The sequence below is a fragment of the Mchenga conophoros genome, linkage group LG15 (genome assembly GCF_057382185.1).
Source record: "Mchenga conophoros isolate Kocher_MC1m ecotype Shallow Benthic linkage group LG15, M_conophoros_male_GT1.1, whole genome shotgun sequence".
NCBI classification, from domain to species: domain Eukaryota; kingdom Metazoa; phylum Chordata; class Actinopteri; order Cichliformes; family Cichlidae; genus Mchenga; species Mchenga conophoros.
This window is the reverse complement of record NC_140540.1, coordinates 18,314,756-18,331,059: the sequence shown is the minus strand read 5'-3', so window position 1 is coordinate 18,331,059 and position 16,304 is coordinate 18,314,756. Positions and strand designations below refer to the sequence as shown.

The 16,304-nt window shown below is 40.5% G+C and overlaps 1 protein-coding gene across 2 annotated transcripts; it reads right to left on the bottom strand.

Moving 5' to 3' along the window:
* Window positions 1–520: 520 nt before the first annotated feature.
* Window positions 521–13,554, bottom strand: tfap2b (transcription factor AP-2 beta). Of its 2 annotated transcripts, none has more exons than XM_085247123.1 (7): window positions 13,493–13,554; window positions 10,867–11,328; window positions 9,371–9,425; window positions 8,157–8,376; window positions 7,718–7,836; window positions 6,678–6,819; window positions 521–2,574 (listed from the first exon to the last, which is right to left on the bottom strand). In XM_085247123.1, the coding sequence occupies exons 1-7, from the start codon at window positions 13,538–13,540 to the stop codon at window positions 2,286–2,288; spliced, it is 1,335 nt and encodes a 444-aa protein (XP_085103249.1). In that variant the 5' UTR covers window positions 13,541–13,554; the 3' UTR covers window positions 521–2,285. The 2 variants fall into 2 exon arrangements, with proteins under 2 accessions (XP_085103249.1, XP_085103250.1); XM_085247124.1 differs by lacking the exon at window positions 13,493–13,554 and adding an exon at window positions 11,615–11,721.
* Window positions 13,555–16,304: the final 2,750 nt, after the last annotated feature.

The window sequence follows — 16,304 nt, the reverse complement described above, 5'->3', positions numbered from 1 at the left end:
CGTGCGCGCGGGGGTGTTTTCAGACCTTGTTGCAATTTATGGACATTTTAAACCTCGCAAGGCTATTACTTATAGAATAATAAAACAGCAATAACAGCATGAATAATAATAATAAGAATGATACTTTAAGGGTATATAATATTCATGACCACAAAACAATCAATAATCAGCAGTTTCTGGGAGTATATGTAGTTCATTAAAGAAATAAAACCTGCCCTCCTCAATTAGCATTACAACTCCAGATGGTGTAACCAAACAGCAAACAATTAACTTGCAGTTATGCACTCACAGGCCGTTTTAATACCTGGTTAATTAGGATTAAAGTGGCTCCATCCCTCTTTTTGAATTTATGTGCTGACTTTTTTATTTGCAGTTGCAAAAGTTGCGCCTTTAAATATCCGTAAGTCCAACAGTTTTCTCGTTTTATTCCTGGCAGAAAGATAAAGATACTAAGAGAAATACATGTAGTGTCATACCCCTTTGCAATTTAAATCTGTAATATTTAAATGGGAGAAAACATAGTTTAAATGTGGTCAGGGGACCTTTAGGGCCTAACACACCTTAACCTTAACTGCTTATCTTGGTCCTAGAGTAAGGGCTTTTCTGTTCTGGAATCTACTTGAAGCTCTTAAATTACCTCACAACTGCAACAATAATGCTGGTCTTTTGGCGTTTTGCTCTTGTAAAAAGTTGTGTTTATTTCTCCTCTGAAGATGGTGAAAGCTGTGAATTGATTTGTCTCTAATTTTTGAGGGAATTGCATTGTAAAGTTCCTTTGTCTCCTTTGTTGGCCCAGATTTCCATATTTTCAGTTTAATCCTATAGTAAAAAAAAAAGTTAAAAACAGATGTTAGCAGAGTCGTGTTCCATTCAACTGTTTTTAAGGAATGTATTCAATATGATTGGCACGCGTATCTCTTGTTATAGATAAGGTCCGAAACTTCCCAGTGTAGCTTGCCATCACCAGTGTGTGAATGTGTGTGTGAATGGGTGGATGACTGGATATGTAAAGCGCTTTGGGGTCCTTAGGGACTAGTAAAGCGCTATATAAATACAGGCCATTTACCATTTTACCATTGCCATAGCTAAATCAGTACCAATCGATAATCTCTAAGGTAGTGAGTTTTGTTGTGTTATCCTTTTAGAGTGAACAAAACACTAAACACAAAACTGAAGGGAAGAAGACGGAGAAACTTGATGCTAATGTATCTCTAAAATTTGGAATACAATTTGTCAGTGTAGCCAGTCATTTATTTGAGTGGTTCGGTGTTTTCATTGGCCGCCATTTAGCGGATATCAGTCTTTTTTTCTTCCTACACCCAAAGATGCCTGACCTGTGAACCTGACTTATTACACATTGAACAACAGTGTTAAAATCCTGGCATCAATCCACTTCCGGTCATTCAGAAAGTTGAATTTTCTTCCAGAAAGCTGCTCTTCTTCAATATTTCATGACACAAATGAATACAAGTTGAACCCCAGCCTTTACTGAGACTCTGCTTTGAAATTTCCCTGGAGAAAAGGCGCAGGCTGCACACCTCGCATAATAAAACACATGGTTTATTATCAATATGATAGAAATGAAATCACTGGACAATTAGAAGCATGTCTACCCATCATCAGCACCATGACAACAGCTCTATAAGAACAGAAAAACACTGGATGAGTCCTGTCCCCCAAACGGCTCACAAAGGTCAAATCACAGATTAATAGGCCTACTCCAAAATAGCTGGCGCACCTATTTACACAACCATCCATTTAAATTAATATAAATAAATATTTACACACATAAATTAACACCTCTCCTCCTCTCCTTCCTCTTGTGTTAAATAACCAGACAACCCTGTTTCACATATAGATTGCTCATCACCCAATCTCACAATGCTTTTTCTGTGTGAAGACAAACACACACACACAGACAAGCACACACTCACTCAGGCACACAGACACAATGTTGTTTGTTGGCTGCTCACAGCATCTCAGTCTCACAGGATGCAGGCAGGGGGAGCGAAATGAATGTAACACAGTAACCACCATGTCCTCAGGGGAATGAAAAGAACGTAACACAGATGAAAAATCCCTCTGTGCTCTCTGACACTCTGGCCCACGGGTGTCTTCCTCTGCCTTTTTCTCTCTGCCGAGCCTTCCCCTTCCTCCTCCACCTCAGCCCCGTGCGTGGCAGGTCAGTCGCAGGGGTGTAAAGCTAGAAGTAACGGTGTAACGCCTCTGTCTGTGTGTCTGCCTCCTTCTCAGCTCTCGATCATCACTCCCCTCCTTCTCCTGCTTCATTTCCGCTGCTTCTCCTCTTTGTCGCCGGTCTTGCCAGCATCCCCGTGCCGGTTGTTGGGAGGGTTGTTGAGAAACATCTTGTCGAGTCCTTTGAGAGCCTCGGTGAGGTAGTTCTGCAGGGCGGTGAGTGCAGCGCAGATGGCGGGCGAACCAAAACCATGCGTGATTAAGGAGAAGTGGGAGAGGCAGCTCTGGATGCCAGGCTCCAGGATGGGGGTGGGCCTTGAGTTGCCCAGGGGAGTCCTGTCCTGGGCCAGCAGGTCTGTGAACTCCTTACACAGCTGTCTGCAGGAGAGAAGACACAACAAGACGTCAGGAGGGAGCTCTGCATCATCTTAGGCTTTCCCCAAAAGGGTTTTTGGAAAGCTGATATATGACAAATAACTGCCAGTTTGCTGTCATTAAAACAAAACACTGATGATTTATTCAGGATTTCCTCAAGAAGGTTATTAATGACAAAGCTGACACAAAATGCAGAGCAGACAACATCATATTAAAAATCTCTAAAAGCCAATATTCGAAAATTACCACACAGGCACAATAAAGAACATCCCTCAGAGCCCAAGACTTCCTTGGGGCCCCAAAACATTAGCTGCACATAATTAGATTTGAATTTTGATTATTGAAATTCTTTGTAGGCATTTTTAACACTAGAACTTTATAAAGTAACTAACACTTTACCTGATCCTACAGTACTTAAGACTTTCTGAGTCCCATTCCAGATGTAAATTGTGCAGGCATGCCTAATTGCAAAATGTAACTAAATGTCCCCCAAGAGCAGACTGAGAGCTTTCTCAGTGACAGTGAGGGAATTTTGTTGCATTGATTGCAGACTTTCCTCCAGCTCTTCTGGAAACCGCAGTGAATACAATCAGTTCATATGCTGGAATCACATGTTGCTATTTCACAGTTCAGTGTTTGCAAAAAGAAACAAATTGACTCAAATCTCCATGCTGGTTTGACTTTCACATTTTTGGAAAATCATGCCCTGCAGCTGTGGTTCTCAAACTGTGGGTCATAAAACCACAGCAGGTGGGGCAAGGAGGGGGGGGGGGGGGGGGGGGAATGGTATGAAACTAATTTCATTGTTGAGTTTGCTGACACAATTGTGCAGTGTTTTATCAAACTAAAATTCAAGTTGGATCATTTTTTATTTTTAAAAGTGTGGGGTGTAGAGTGTGATCCCCCCCCCCCCCCCAGCTTTTGAAGGGGGCACATCAAAAAAAAAAGTGGGACAACCACTTCCCTGTTGAAACACAGCTCAAAGACAGTAATGTTGGAGGCATGAATGCTAAACTGCAATGTTAGTTTTAGACTTCCCTAAAATGAAAGCAATACCACTCAAACTAAAACTGCTTGCAGAATAGAGCGCTGTGCACCGAGTAGGCTGCATTAAGTTTTCAGCAGTTTAGTAGACGGCTGAAATAATGCAAAGCAAACTGTATAGATGCGAACTTGGAAAAGACCCCCAAAATTATTCAGAACAGTTCCAAAACCCAGACTAATGAAATTCTTTAGCAGGTCCTAAAGGCGGCACAGCTCTACCCACCTTTCCAGAAAGGAAAGAATACATAAAACAGCTCATTTTATAATTTGAAAAATTGAAGCTTATTTTAAAATGTAACGCATTGGAAGAGGAAGATGATTGTGTGTGTGTGTGTGTGTGTGTGTGTGTGTGTGTGTGTGTGTTTTTAAAATTCCATTAGGTATTATTTATTTAGAACAAATTGATAGTAGCCATCATTAGTGTTGCGTAATCATATCCCTCTAAATTGAAATTTACAGTTTTTGTTTTGTTTTGTTTTTTGTCACTAAATGTTTAGACTCAGAGAACATTTTTCAAAAGCTAAATTCACATATTTCCATAGTATGAGGATGAAGGCTAAGGTTACTTATCATCACTCAGAATGACCTAAACGTCACAGAGTAATGTTAGATATTAAAGACCTCACGACCTCACAGAGAAAAACCCACCACTCTGACGACTCCCTTTTGATTGTGTTCAATGAATAAACTTAACAGAACAAAAATTAACCGTATTATGACTTAAGGGGAAAAAAATCCTGCTTATACCTTTTTTTTTTTTTAACTCTTTCTTTTTTTTTCCCAGTGCTCCCCTCGTGAACCCTTACATATTTTCTTTCAGTTTTGCCTTGTTTAACTCTGTTTAACTCTCATGAACAAGGCATGAACATAAAAGCAGTCTGTGATTAACACCTGCACCTGGACACAGGGAGAGCACGAGTTCAGTTCTAGCATGGGTGTTTGTGTTTTTATGTATATTACAAGCATTTTACCATTCCCATTTCCCTATTTTTGTAGAGAAGATAAACATTTTCTTCCTAACTACTTTTGACACTTAAAGCATGTATTGAATTTACATACAATTCAGTACAATTGAATTGTATGTAATTCAATCATTCTCAAAGATCAGTCATTCTGATCTATGAGGATGTGAAATACAGTGATATAGCAGAACCCAGAGAAACAAGGGTAATTTCAAATATTGCATATTTCCATAATGGAGAAAATGCATACCCCTTCAGTGAAAATAATGCAAAAATCATCCGATTAAGAGTTTTCTAAATGAATAACTAATATTTAGATATAAGAATGTGTGGTTAGTAACATGGATCTTAATTTTTCATTGGATTTCAAGTGCAACTGTAAAAGAAAATAACCTATTCACCTAGTTCTCCTTGTTAAATCATCCCCTGGTTTTAGGCTCACATTTTAAATTCAAGAGACCTCCTTCTCCCTCTTCCTCCCCCCTTTCACAGATTCATACTTGCACAGCCCGTGCGCACACACCCTGTAAGCGGCCTAAGGGCAGAGCTCCAGCAAATGAGTGACAGGCTGTGCAGGCCGAGCCCAGCTGGGGTTAGGGGAGTAGAGAGGAGAAGCCGCCACCCCGGGCTACACTCAAGGCTCTCGCTGTTGTTTTCTGACGACTTGAAACACTCCACTGCTAAATAATGAATTTCTAACAGGCAGCACTGATGCACAGTATTGGAACAGGTTTCAATCTGAGCATCAGACATCCACCACCAAACACATTGTACATACTGAGCACCACACAAACACACACTCACACACACATAGACGGACAGATGGTTTATGCAGGCTAGCAGACAACAACACTTATGCAAGCTAAAAATATAAGCTTCCTGAGTGGAGGACTTTTATAAATTAATTTCAAATCTTCAACACTTATTTAGAAAAAAAAAACCTATCTTGCCCATGTGCACTCAGAAGAGCCTTAATTAAATTCCAGGATCTCCTAATTATTAATAAAAAATATATCAGTACAAGTAACTTTACATTAGTGCAAATAAAACAGATTATCTCTAAGACCAGAAACTGAGGTCAGATATAGAAACATCAGGGTTTGTGTTTATAGGCTGTGTTAATAGTGCCCCACCTCACCTCAAGATTATTCTGTGAAAAAGCTGCTTGTAAGGAAGCTAATGTGTGCACAATTTGTCCTGATAAAAAGGGTAAAACTGATGTCTTGTTAATTTTGGTTTAGATTCTTGGCTTTATTTTAGCTCATTTCTCAAATACTTGACCTGACTTTAACTGCCCTGTTTTTTCTGCATTGCAGTTTTTTCCCCCCAGTCAGCCATTTAAATACAAGTTAGATATAGTTCAGTGGGTTTCATTAAAAAAATATCACAATTTCCTCTCCAAATGCCACTAAGGCAGAGTGGACTATAGGATAAGGCACAGAGTATAGCAGGGGTTCACACCCTCTGGGTTTCTTAAAATGGACCATAAAGACCTCAGGAAATGAGACTGGCCTTAATTTCATAATAATTTAATTCTCCCTAAATGTACCTATTTGCAGAAAGTGATTGCCCTGTGCTATTCAGAATGTATGTGTAAATGTTATGCAATTTCAATGGACAACAAAACACAAGGACAACCGAAATGCTACCAAAAGGCAGTAATGATGTGTAAACCTTGTCTAATGGGAAAAATCTGAAACATTTAAATTGCAACAAGAAGTCTGAATTAGAAGCATCTGAGACATATTGGACTTTTAAAAAACCCAAACATTTAACTTTATTTCTCTTGTTGCTCTTTTGTTGTTTGTTGGATTTTTACTCCTTGTTTTTTTGCTGACTTGAAGTATTGCAAGGTGGTTTAGGGCCCAGTCTTTCTGACACCTTACTTTCAACAATGTCCTGCTGTGTCTGAATGTGTCCTAATACTAAAAAAGCCATTTGAATTATAATTCAGCATTACGTTCTCGCACTTCAATCCCATCATCATCCTCCATCCACTTCTATATGATGCAGTGCAGACAGTCTATATCCTGTATGAGAGAAAACACCCATAAAGGCTATGAGAGAACAGAATCTAATCAAACGCTCCATCAAACTCACTTTGTCGCCAGCAGCATGTTTTTCCGTGTGTGCAGCTCGTTGGGGTCCGCGTGCTGGCGGTTGAGGTACTCGCTCACGGCTTTGGTGGGAAACTCCGTCTCGCAGATGTAACCGAAATCCCGAGCCAGGTGGACCGCTTCACCTGTGGGGGAAGGTATTAGATGTCTTATATATTGCAACTGTAAATATAAGTATAAATACAAACGAACAAGATCTTTCGGTTCACGAGATACTGGCTTCAATTAAAGTATGAGTATTGTCAGGTGTCATTTAATTATTCATATGATCATTTTTTAACTCATTAACGTCACTGACAAAAAGCCGTATCTTTTTAGGCAGAACCCTCCCACAGCTGTCCTCTCAGCTGACTCAAAAACACTTAAACTGTTTTAAGTTTTTTATTTTTTAGTTTTATCATGTAGACTAAACATTAGTACCTTTTACTTGCTGATTAATATTCAAAATGATCCACTTTATTTTGGGTTATACTGTACAGGCACGAATAAAACATTCGTGCAGTTTATATATTTAAAAGTAAGTCGTCATCACTCAAAAGAAATACTTTCTTTAAAAAGTAAATTCACGTTACCTGTTTTTAGTAAGACACAGGCACTCGGTCTATATGTTGGTGTAGCCAAAGGCATGGGCCCAACCTCCAGTCTTTAATCCGTTAATTTAGCAGCCTCAAACACATCTATCGGTAATGAATATTTCCCTGGCTACATTTTAACAGACATTTTATGAATAAAGGCGCATTTTCACGCATGACTTTTATAATCCCAGATTTTTGCAATTCATATATTTTTTCTCGAGTTTTCACATGATAGAAACTTTTTTAAAAAAAGTTATTTTTTTCTTATATATTTTTTGATAAATGACACTATATTGAGTTGTGCTCATAGCCAGAAATCCAGTTACAGGGAGTTGTGGCGGTGTAAGGGGAAAGCAGAAGGGGAATCCTGAAACTCTTGAAAACAATAATAAAAAAATAAAATAAAAAAAAAGATTTGGCTTTTATCACCAAAAAATGAGTCGGTTACCTTCCACGAGTGATGTTAGTAGTGTGACATTGGCAGCTTTGCGTCTCCCAGCAGGTAGATTCAGTCCAATCTTCTCCAGCTTTTCTCTCAGGCATTTCCCACCGTTTTTAGACTTTGCTCTGCAGAAAAAAGGAGGAAAGCATATGAACTGTATTTAAAGTAAAACTTACGGCGCACACATGTTGGCGAAATGTCATAAATCGCTCCAAATTAACAAACAATATTTTAATATGTGCTCTGGACAACATTTATTTAGCTTGATCTCGTCTACCAGTTAATGTTAAAAAAATCTATATGGCATAGCTTTTCATGCTTCTCATAGTCTCATTAATAACTGCTCCTGCAAATTAAATGCACACAAGTTTTTTCCTCATAGTTTCTAGAGGTTATTCCTGAACTCCACGTTGTGCGTCAACATGCTTTAAGGCTACATCCGTACCTTCTCAACACGCCCCCCAACAAGGAGGCGTTGAGGCACTCGGGCGGGGACAGTCTCCTCTGCACTTCACCTACGGTCACTTTATACTTTGAAGTGGAGCTGAGCAGCGACAGGCGGCCTGGTACCGAGCAGAACACCTCGTTTATGTTCACGGTCACTCCTCCGATCAGCCCGTCCTTACCGAGCATCAGGGAACCCACGTTCTTGGGTGGCATGGGGACTGAAAGAGGAAGGTTAGAGTGGATTTCTTACATAACGTGCTTTCACATTCAGGGGGCACAAGTTTGAAATCTTTACATCACTCCTCTGTGCCAAACTTTGCTCAGTGAGACCACGCGCGCAGGGGGCGGCCCTGGCCTAATGAAGCGCCCACGTGCCGGGCATTTGCTGTTATTTAATGTCGCGCGACATTCTCATTACAGCGTTATCGATTGTTGATTGGCTCACGTTCTCAAATCGCATTAACCACCTCCCTGTCTTTTCTCCACGGCCGGTTTAACACCCACCAGCAGCACTGGATGCTTCTTCATCCCGCGCGCTAATGCTCTTGTTAATGTCGTGAAGTAAAGGGGAAACCGCCAGCCAGCCTGCCTCGTGGATGCGCGCATATAAGGGCCAGTGCGAGGGGGTTTTGATGGCTCCACGGGGGATAATGCCGCAGATTAGCTCTAAACGAGCTCACGAGATCTCCGTGAGCGATGCCATTTATTACATCAGCGGCTTAAATGCCCCGCGGGGAGCTCAGTCACTCAACATCCCGTAACTAAATCACCGCACATCATCAGAGCGGCAGCGTGGCAGCCTGTCAGCGACACACTGCCTGATAGTCAATATACCAGGGTCGTTACCTCGGCTTCAGACTCCTCATCCCGGCCCCCAAAATACGAGAAACTCCATGAATAGACTCGGCGAGAACGCCTTTTCCAGTTAAGGTCACAACCATACTGATCATGACATTTCCCGAGGGACTGGGCCGGAGGTTACACACATATCCATACAATAAATCATTATAATTCATAAGAACCTATCCAAATATCCCAGGAGTGAAGAAACCCAAATAAATTGTCTTGAGAATAGAGCGCGCGTATTTCCTCTTTCCACCTGTGATATTCTTCAATTATTACTATATATATATATTTTTTTAAAGTAAGGCCACATTGCCCAGAGAACAGAGATGTGTGTCTTTGTATTAAAGAGAGAATGTGTGTTTCTACCTTTCTTTATCACTGATTGATCCAGGATGCTCGTCCCGTTGGTGTCATCAGCGGTCTGTTTAAAAAAGAGAGAAGATAAATGCAAAACATTCAACCCTGTTGTACACAAAGTTAACCAGTGATTTACCTGACAAGCCTCAATCACACAGTCCAGCAAAAACAAAAAAGAAAAAGAAGAAAAAGAAATAATATTCATGTAAGGTTTCAAAAGGAGGGGGCGGAATACACGTTTGAGCTATTTGTTTTCAGACATCGGTCCAATCTAGCTCATAATGCAGTGCTTTCATTCATCACGACGTGGTTAGAAGCAGCTATTCCCACACATTCAAACCCCCATCATTCATCAGTGTCATTCATCATCTTGCCAAATAAATTGTTAAATAGACCGGGTGTTGTCACGAATGCGTCACAGCCAAATACAAAGAAACAAATATGCAAAAACAAATTTATATGGGGGTTAATAAATGCAAAACACAAACACGGAAAGCCCGAAATGAGAATCTATTGTGGAGGTTAAATGGCAAACAATTCGTGATGGCTGTGCCCTGAGGGGGGAAACGAGTAGAAAATGAAAATCCTACACAGCTTTACAATAAACCTTTTTCACTAAGTCTTTAGTATCTCGCTCTGTGAATTTATAGCGTTTTAGCAGCAAAGCAAGACTCTAAGAAAGGAAATAAACAGCAAGTAATAATAATAATAATAATAATAATAATAATAATAATACATATTGCGTTAAAAACGAAAGTAAAAAATATTCTTTACTTTGTTATAATTTAATGTCATTTAATCTGCGTAATTTGTTATCGTCTTTGAAAACTATGTCTAACGTGTTAAACTATGTTAAAATGAAATTTTAAATAAACCGCGAGGAACATTTAATTTACTGCCTAAAGCCAGATTTATGATGCTTTATTTGCAAACACATGTTTCTCTTTTGATTTAAAAAAAAAAAAAAAGTCTTTCTTGGGTATCTCAAGTCTTTTTTTTTCTTTTCTTTTTTTAAGCTTTGAGCCATCCGTTTGGCTACAGCTGCTGTGAGCATCCAGCCCTGAGGGAGCTGCCCCAAGTTCACTGACCTTAACTCTAAAGGCACGAGAGTCATGCGTAGACAATGAACAAGACAACTGTCAACATATATCCTTTCTTTTCTTCCAGTGAAAATTGGTTTCCATTTTATTTATTGCTTATTTTTGGGTGTTGTAAATGTGTCTGTTTTAGTTCAATTGAAGTGTTTTTGTTGTCAGGGGAAATGGGGAAATTCACCGTTATAATGTACGTTGTTTATATCTACAAACTATGAACTATTCAATAAATTGTGAATAAAAGTAGGGCGAATTTTCTCCTCGATGGTTCAAGTCTGAGGATTTGCCATTGTCTGCCTGTTCTTAAACATGATTTCTTAAAATTATATGACATAATTGGAGCAGGAAAATCTGAAATTATGTTATATGTGCATTCAATCTCTGCAAATCTCAGCTGTGCCTTTAACTTACCGGAATATCCTCCATACCGTGCAGCCCGTGTAGCAGTCCGTCTCCCATACCAGGCTCCAGTCCGGGGTGAGCGGAGTGAAGAAGCACATCAGGCCGTCTTACACCTCCGTAGTCCCGCCGTGGGTCCAACCCGGATAGCTGGGGCAGCGAGGCCCGAGGCTGCGCCAGCAGAGCGGAGCTCTCCATCCGGTCCCCCGTGGGGTCTTGCCGCTGACGGGCTCCCCATGCTCCCTGTTGGCTCTGGTGCAGGGAGTTCAGGGAGTATGGGTCGCTGACGTGGGAGTACGGATCCTGGCTCTGGTAGTGAGCGAGCGGTTGGTACGGCGGAGGAAAGTACGGCGGCTGGAAGTCCGAGGAAGGCGCGTGAGACAGCGGTGGCGCGCTGGAGTAGGGTCCCGCATGCGACACTGAACCCAGCTGGGACAGCCGCGAGCTGTGGCTCGAGACACCGTCATGCCGGTCCTTGAACAGGATGCAGAAAAGAACAGAAAAAATTGAACCAGTTGTAGAACTGGAAGTACAATTTAAAGAAACGAAGGCCCAAGATCATTTTGCAAATTGCCTCTGGTGATGTAGCCAAAGAAGCCTAACTGGCACTGAAACTCCTGAACAAAAACACATAAGAGCCTGGAGGAAAAAAATGTCACAGCCTAAATTAAACTGTCTCACAACTAAAAACCTGCCAGCCATATCTACGGGGTTTACCGTTTGCGTAAACGAATTCTGAAATACTCTGAAGAAAACTCACCGCGGTGGAGTAAGGATGAACTAACATCTGTAAACCTTCTGCCGGTGTATCACAAGCGGGTTCACGGTAGAATAGCGGTGTAGGACGGAGCGTGTAGGGCCGATACAGCCAAAATCATCCCAGGTAAGAATGAAGAGTATCTGCAGGCACGGCCCGATCTACAACACCATTCAGAACCTTCCTCCGCCCGGAGCTGCCACCGCTCTGAGTGTGAGCACCGAGCTCCCTCCTCTACCCCCGGTATACGGTGTAATTGTTATTCATGACTGAGACTTACAGGAATATTAATGTGCGCGAGGCAGGGGACTGGCGACACATGGAGCGTGAAGCCTTTCGCGCAACCGTGAGTGACGTTGAAATTCCGTGGAGAGCCGAAACGACGCGCGAACAGCAGGAGATTGAAAGAGGACTCTCTCTCGCAGGAGAAAACGAACAGGGTATCCAGACCCGTGAGGAATCCTCTGTCACATAAAATACCGCTCTGGGGCCCCTTTATATATAAAAGCTGACGCAATAAAGCGCACTTTCTTGCCAGTGGAGACACTTTTGCGCAAATAATTTCTGTGCAAACAGACTTTTTACGTTAAAGAAACCAATAGAAGACAATATGGCAATAAAAACAGGCCTTGTTGGGTCGACTATGAGACGATTAACAACAGGTTTTCAAGTTCTCTTCCAGCCGGGTTAGTCAACGCCAAACAAAGCGGAAATGCAAATGCATCCAATAAAGCAAAAAAAAAAAAAAAAAAAAAAAAAAAAAAGAGAGAGAAAAGAACTTTGAGCTGACGCACAAACCCACAGTAACCGCAAAAGAGCGCATTAGCCACTTTCAGATTTTACTCTGACTTTTCACCCCAACTTCACCCCACCACACTCACACTCTTGAAATTTTAAGGCAGCTCAAGTCATATTGCAGCTGCCAACCGAAAACAAACGCACACCCGAGACAAGGCAGGACGCGTGAGGGGCTCGTGTGAACTCAGAAGCAGCGATTAAACTTTGCATTGTAGACCGTTCAGCCTCTCCTCTTTGCCCTCTTGGGTGACTTGTTTAACAACATTATAGCCTCCCCTCCCTCGCGCCGTGGGAGAAAAACCATGTGTGGCACGAGACAAGGGCTTCCCACCGGGCTCAGCCGAGGGGCCTCGCGAGCTATACCCTTTCTTCGTCTGCTTTGTGCTCGAGCCCATTCAGCGCGAGCCGGGGCAGCGTTTTCGCCCCCGCGCGCGTCGTATTTCTCACTTTTTCTTTCTCCTTTCCCCTCACCGTTTTTTTTAAATGATTGTTCTGGGATCAAAGCCAAGTCATTTACATACTCCATAGGCTACACATCATCACCCTGCTCTGACACAGCGGTTCTCCACCTTATTTGTCTTTCGCTGTAATTTAAAAATGTCAAAATGAGCTTTTCATTAGTTACTGGGTCACGTTGAGGTCCTGGGAATGAGCTTATAGTCCTTGCACCTTATTATTTTTTTTATTATGTTAAAAAAGATATTTAGATTGCTTTAAATATTAATTTACCCCAAAGCCCAAAGTAAAATCTGACTGATTACAGCCCTCATGTAGGCAGTGTCACATATCTTATGTACCCAAAACTGAACACTGCACCACAGCGACAAGCACAGCTTAAAATAATGTGAGAACTTGAAATCATTTCAGCACAAATTAATCCGTTTTATGCCTGAATAAATCTGTCATGTGCCAAATGGTTCTCCAATTCATATCCACAGTCATCGCAACATGAATACGAGGCCTTAAAGCCTCGTGGAAAACACTTCACTCAACAGCATCCAACAAATGAACTCCAAAAGCATGTCTAGTAACTTCATTTAGTCTATTTCCCCCGAGTCACAAACAGCTGGACGGTAACGTTACCTCATAAATATCTTCATACTTGACATTCTCAACTAGTTTCCACAGCATGGTCGCTTCTCCGGTGTCGGTAAACCGAATGCAGCCAAGTGAAGAAGGGATGCCTCAACTCTCTCTCTCTCTCTCCCTCTCTCGCTCTCTCTCTCTCCCTCTCCCTCCCTCCCTCCCTCCGCCCTCCGTACCTTCAGACAGGCTTTCTGAATGGGGAACCCCTGTATGGAGTCCACTGCTGTAACATTATATAATAATAATAATAATAATAATAATAATAATAATAATAATAATAATAATAATAATAATAATAATAATAGGGCAGGTTAAAAGCAGCAGGTAACTTTAATACACGAGTGTGGTGTGTATCTTCGTACACACAGCACTGAACCACAAATAGATTGTTTACTTGTTGGACACTTATGCAACTCTTATGCATTGTTAGATTTTTTTTTGTACCTTGACTTTCATCTCTTTCACTGTAAATGTTTGTAATCATATGTGATTAAAAAAAACAACGAAATTAAATAAATAAAAATGATTAATTAGGTCGTTATCTAATGGAGCACTAATGGGATACTTAGTAGATTTCTACATACACATGTGACAATGCGATAAAGTTTAATTTTTTTTCTCAACATTTCTTTTGCATCTATTTCGTAATACTGCTTTACATAAAACATACCCTTAAAATCCATATATTTATGTCTTTTACTGTGAGTTAAAAAAAAAGATTTACATTATGATGCTATACGAAACAAACAAACGAACAAAAAAAATCCCAAAAACTGCAGTCTTCCTGAGGAGTTTCATGGCTCTAGGAATACATTTTCCAATGTTTCCTTCTGAGCCCCATTGGAGGCATGAACACCATCCTTCCAAAAATATGATGATGTTTCCTCAGAAAAAAGAAATCTCCAATGAGTTGATGGGTTGATATTTTTTTGTTGTTGGATATGTAAGATTTATGTCATTTTCACCAACATAAAACTGGTTGATCAGTGAGCTCTTGTGCCTTGCATTTGGTTTCCTTCACTCATCCATTTGAACTGTTCCCTCTGTACAGTTGCTTGCATTGGAGTGTTTATACTCTGCTATAGAAAGTTGTCTTTGCAGGTCACAAATAAACAGACCCAGCAACATGACTACAGTATAAGGCTAAAATCTGCACTAAAGCAAGAAGGATTTTTGCACATTCTCACAGAAATGGGCTGCCATGTTTTAGTTTTACTAACTGCTTTAAAAAAAAATTAAACTACAAGCCACATTTACTACTACATTAATACAGAGCCCTGTTCTGTGAAATTTAACTGCTTCGAATCACCAATTAACCAATTAACATGCAAGTCTTTGGACTGTGGGAAATCCACTCAGTGACTGGGAGAACATGCAAACTCTGCACCGATATGAACCAGAAACCTTCTTGTTGTGAGTGTTAACGACTAAACCACATCACCCACGGGGCAACAGAGCAGGGTTTAAACAACACCTCAAAAATTTTCAGATGTGGTCATTTATTGCACTGCTATTTAAATTTGGGTATGATGTGACACCATATACTCAGAAGTTCCCATACCATTGCCTTTTAGGGAAAAAGATTGGTTCTGATAAACAGTGAGGAAAAAATAAAGGAACAAAAATCTTTGGAATAATTACACATCCACGATTATGATAGAAATATACGAATAAGTTCCTGCTCAGCCTGTGTGATGTGTAGTTACAGGTGTGCTTTATATCAACCCAATCTGGGCACATTGCTGCCTGTAACAAGATCAGATGCTGCATAGTAAAAGGGACAGATCAGCTTTAATATGAGGCATGCTCAGTATGGATACAATTTTCCATTAGGTACTTCAAAATTATATTATCATCATGATTGACATTAACTAACACATTATGAATCACATCACCATCCCAACAAATCTGTTTTATGGTGTTTATGTGTCACTGTTAAAGATCTCACACTGGAAAACTTGTTGATTTGAGTTGTGAAAGCACTTTCTTTGTGGCACTAAATGAATATTGGGCATGATGGTAAACTGTGATTATGAGTTATTTTCTCATCCTCTTGCACAGCATCATGTGATGTGATGAAAGCAAAAAGGGTAGGACAGAAAATTATTCACTTTTTCTGTCAAAGCAAACACTTGCAGAGTGTGGACAGCACAAGACGGGTGATTCTGGTTTACCCCGTTTTAAGGCTTATTTGTGCACTGGTGATATGCTATGAATTCATAATTCCCTGGCTTGACAGATTTGAATTTGATACCATTTGTCTCCCTGTATTTTACCCTTCCATTTGTCTCCAGTCTGAACCAGTCAGTGTGAAATCCACCAGCTGAGCGACACACTGTTTTTTGTAACATTTGCACAGAATTCCTTATTAAATCCATAGTAAACAAAAATAATATTTGAAGCCAAGTTCAATTATAGCAGTCCCATGCTGCAACCCAAGAGAATTTGCCCAAGTGTGTGTAAATTGCTCCCCCTAGTGCCATTACACCATACATGCACTTTTTGTAATTCAAAAGACCTTTCATGGAATGCTGGATTTCTTCCTAAGATAAGGTTATGACTGCAAAGGAGAATTATTTTAAAGATGAAAAGATGGGCTGAGTTAATTTGGCTAATGTCAACTCAAGGCTTTTATACAGTATTGTCTTGTAATATGCATACACATATCTGTTGATAGCTGTTGTAAAATATGACTTTGGTTTAGCTGCAGTTCTTAAATCCAGTTCAAATGATGAGCTCATGAAGTTGTCTATATATGTCAGTGTACTGTCCTGGTACATGTATGTGTGTTTTCTCTGACATTGTTGCC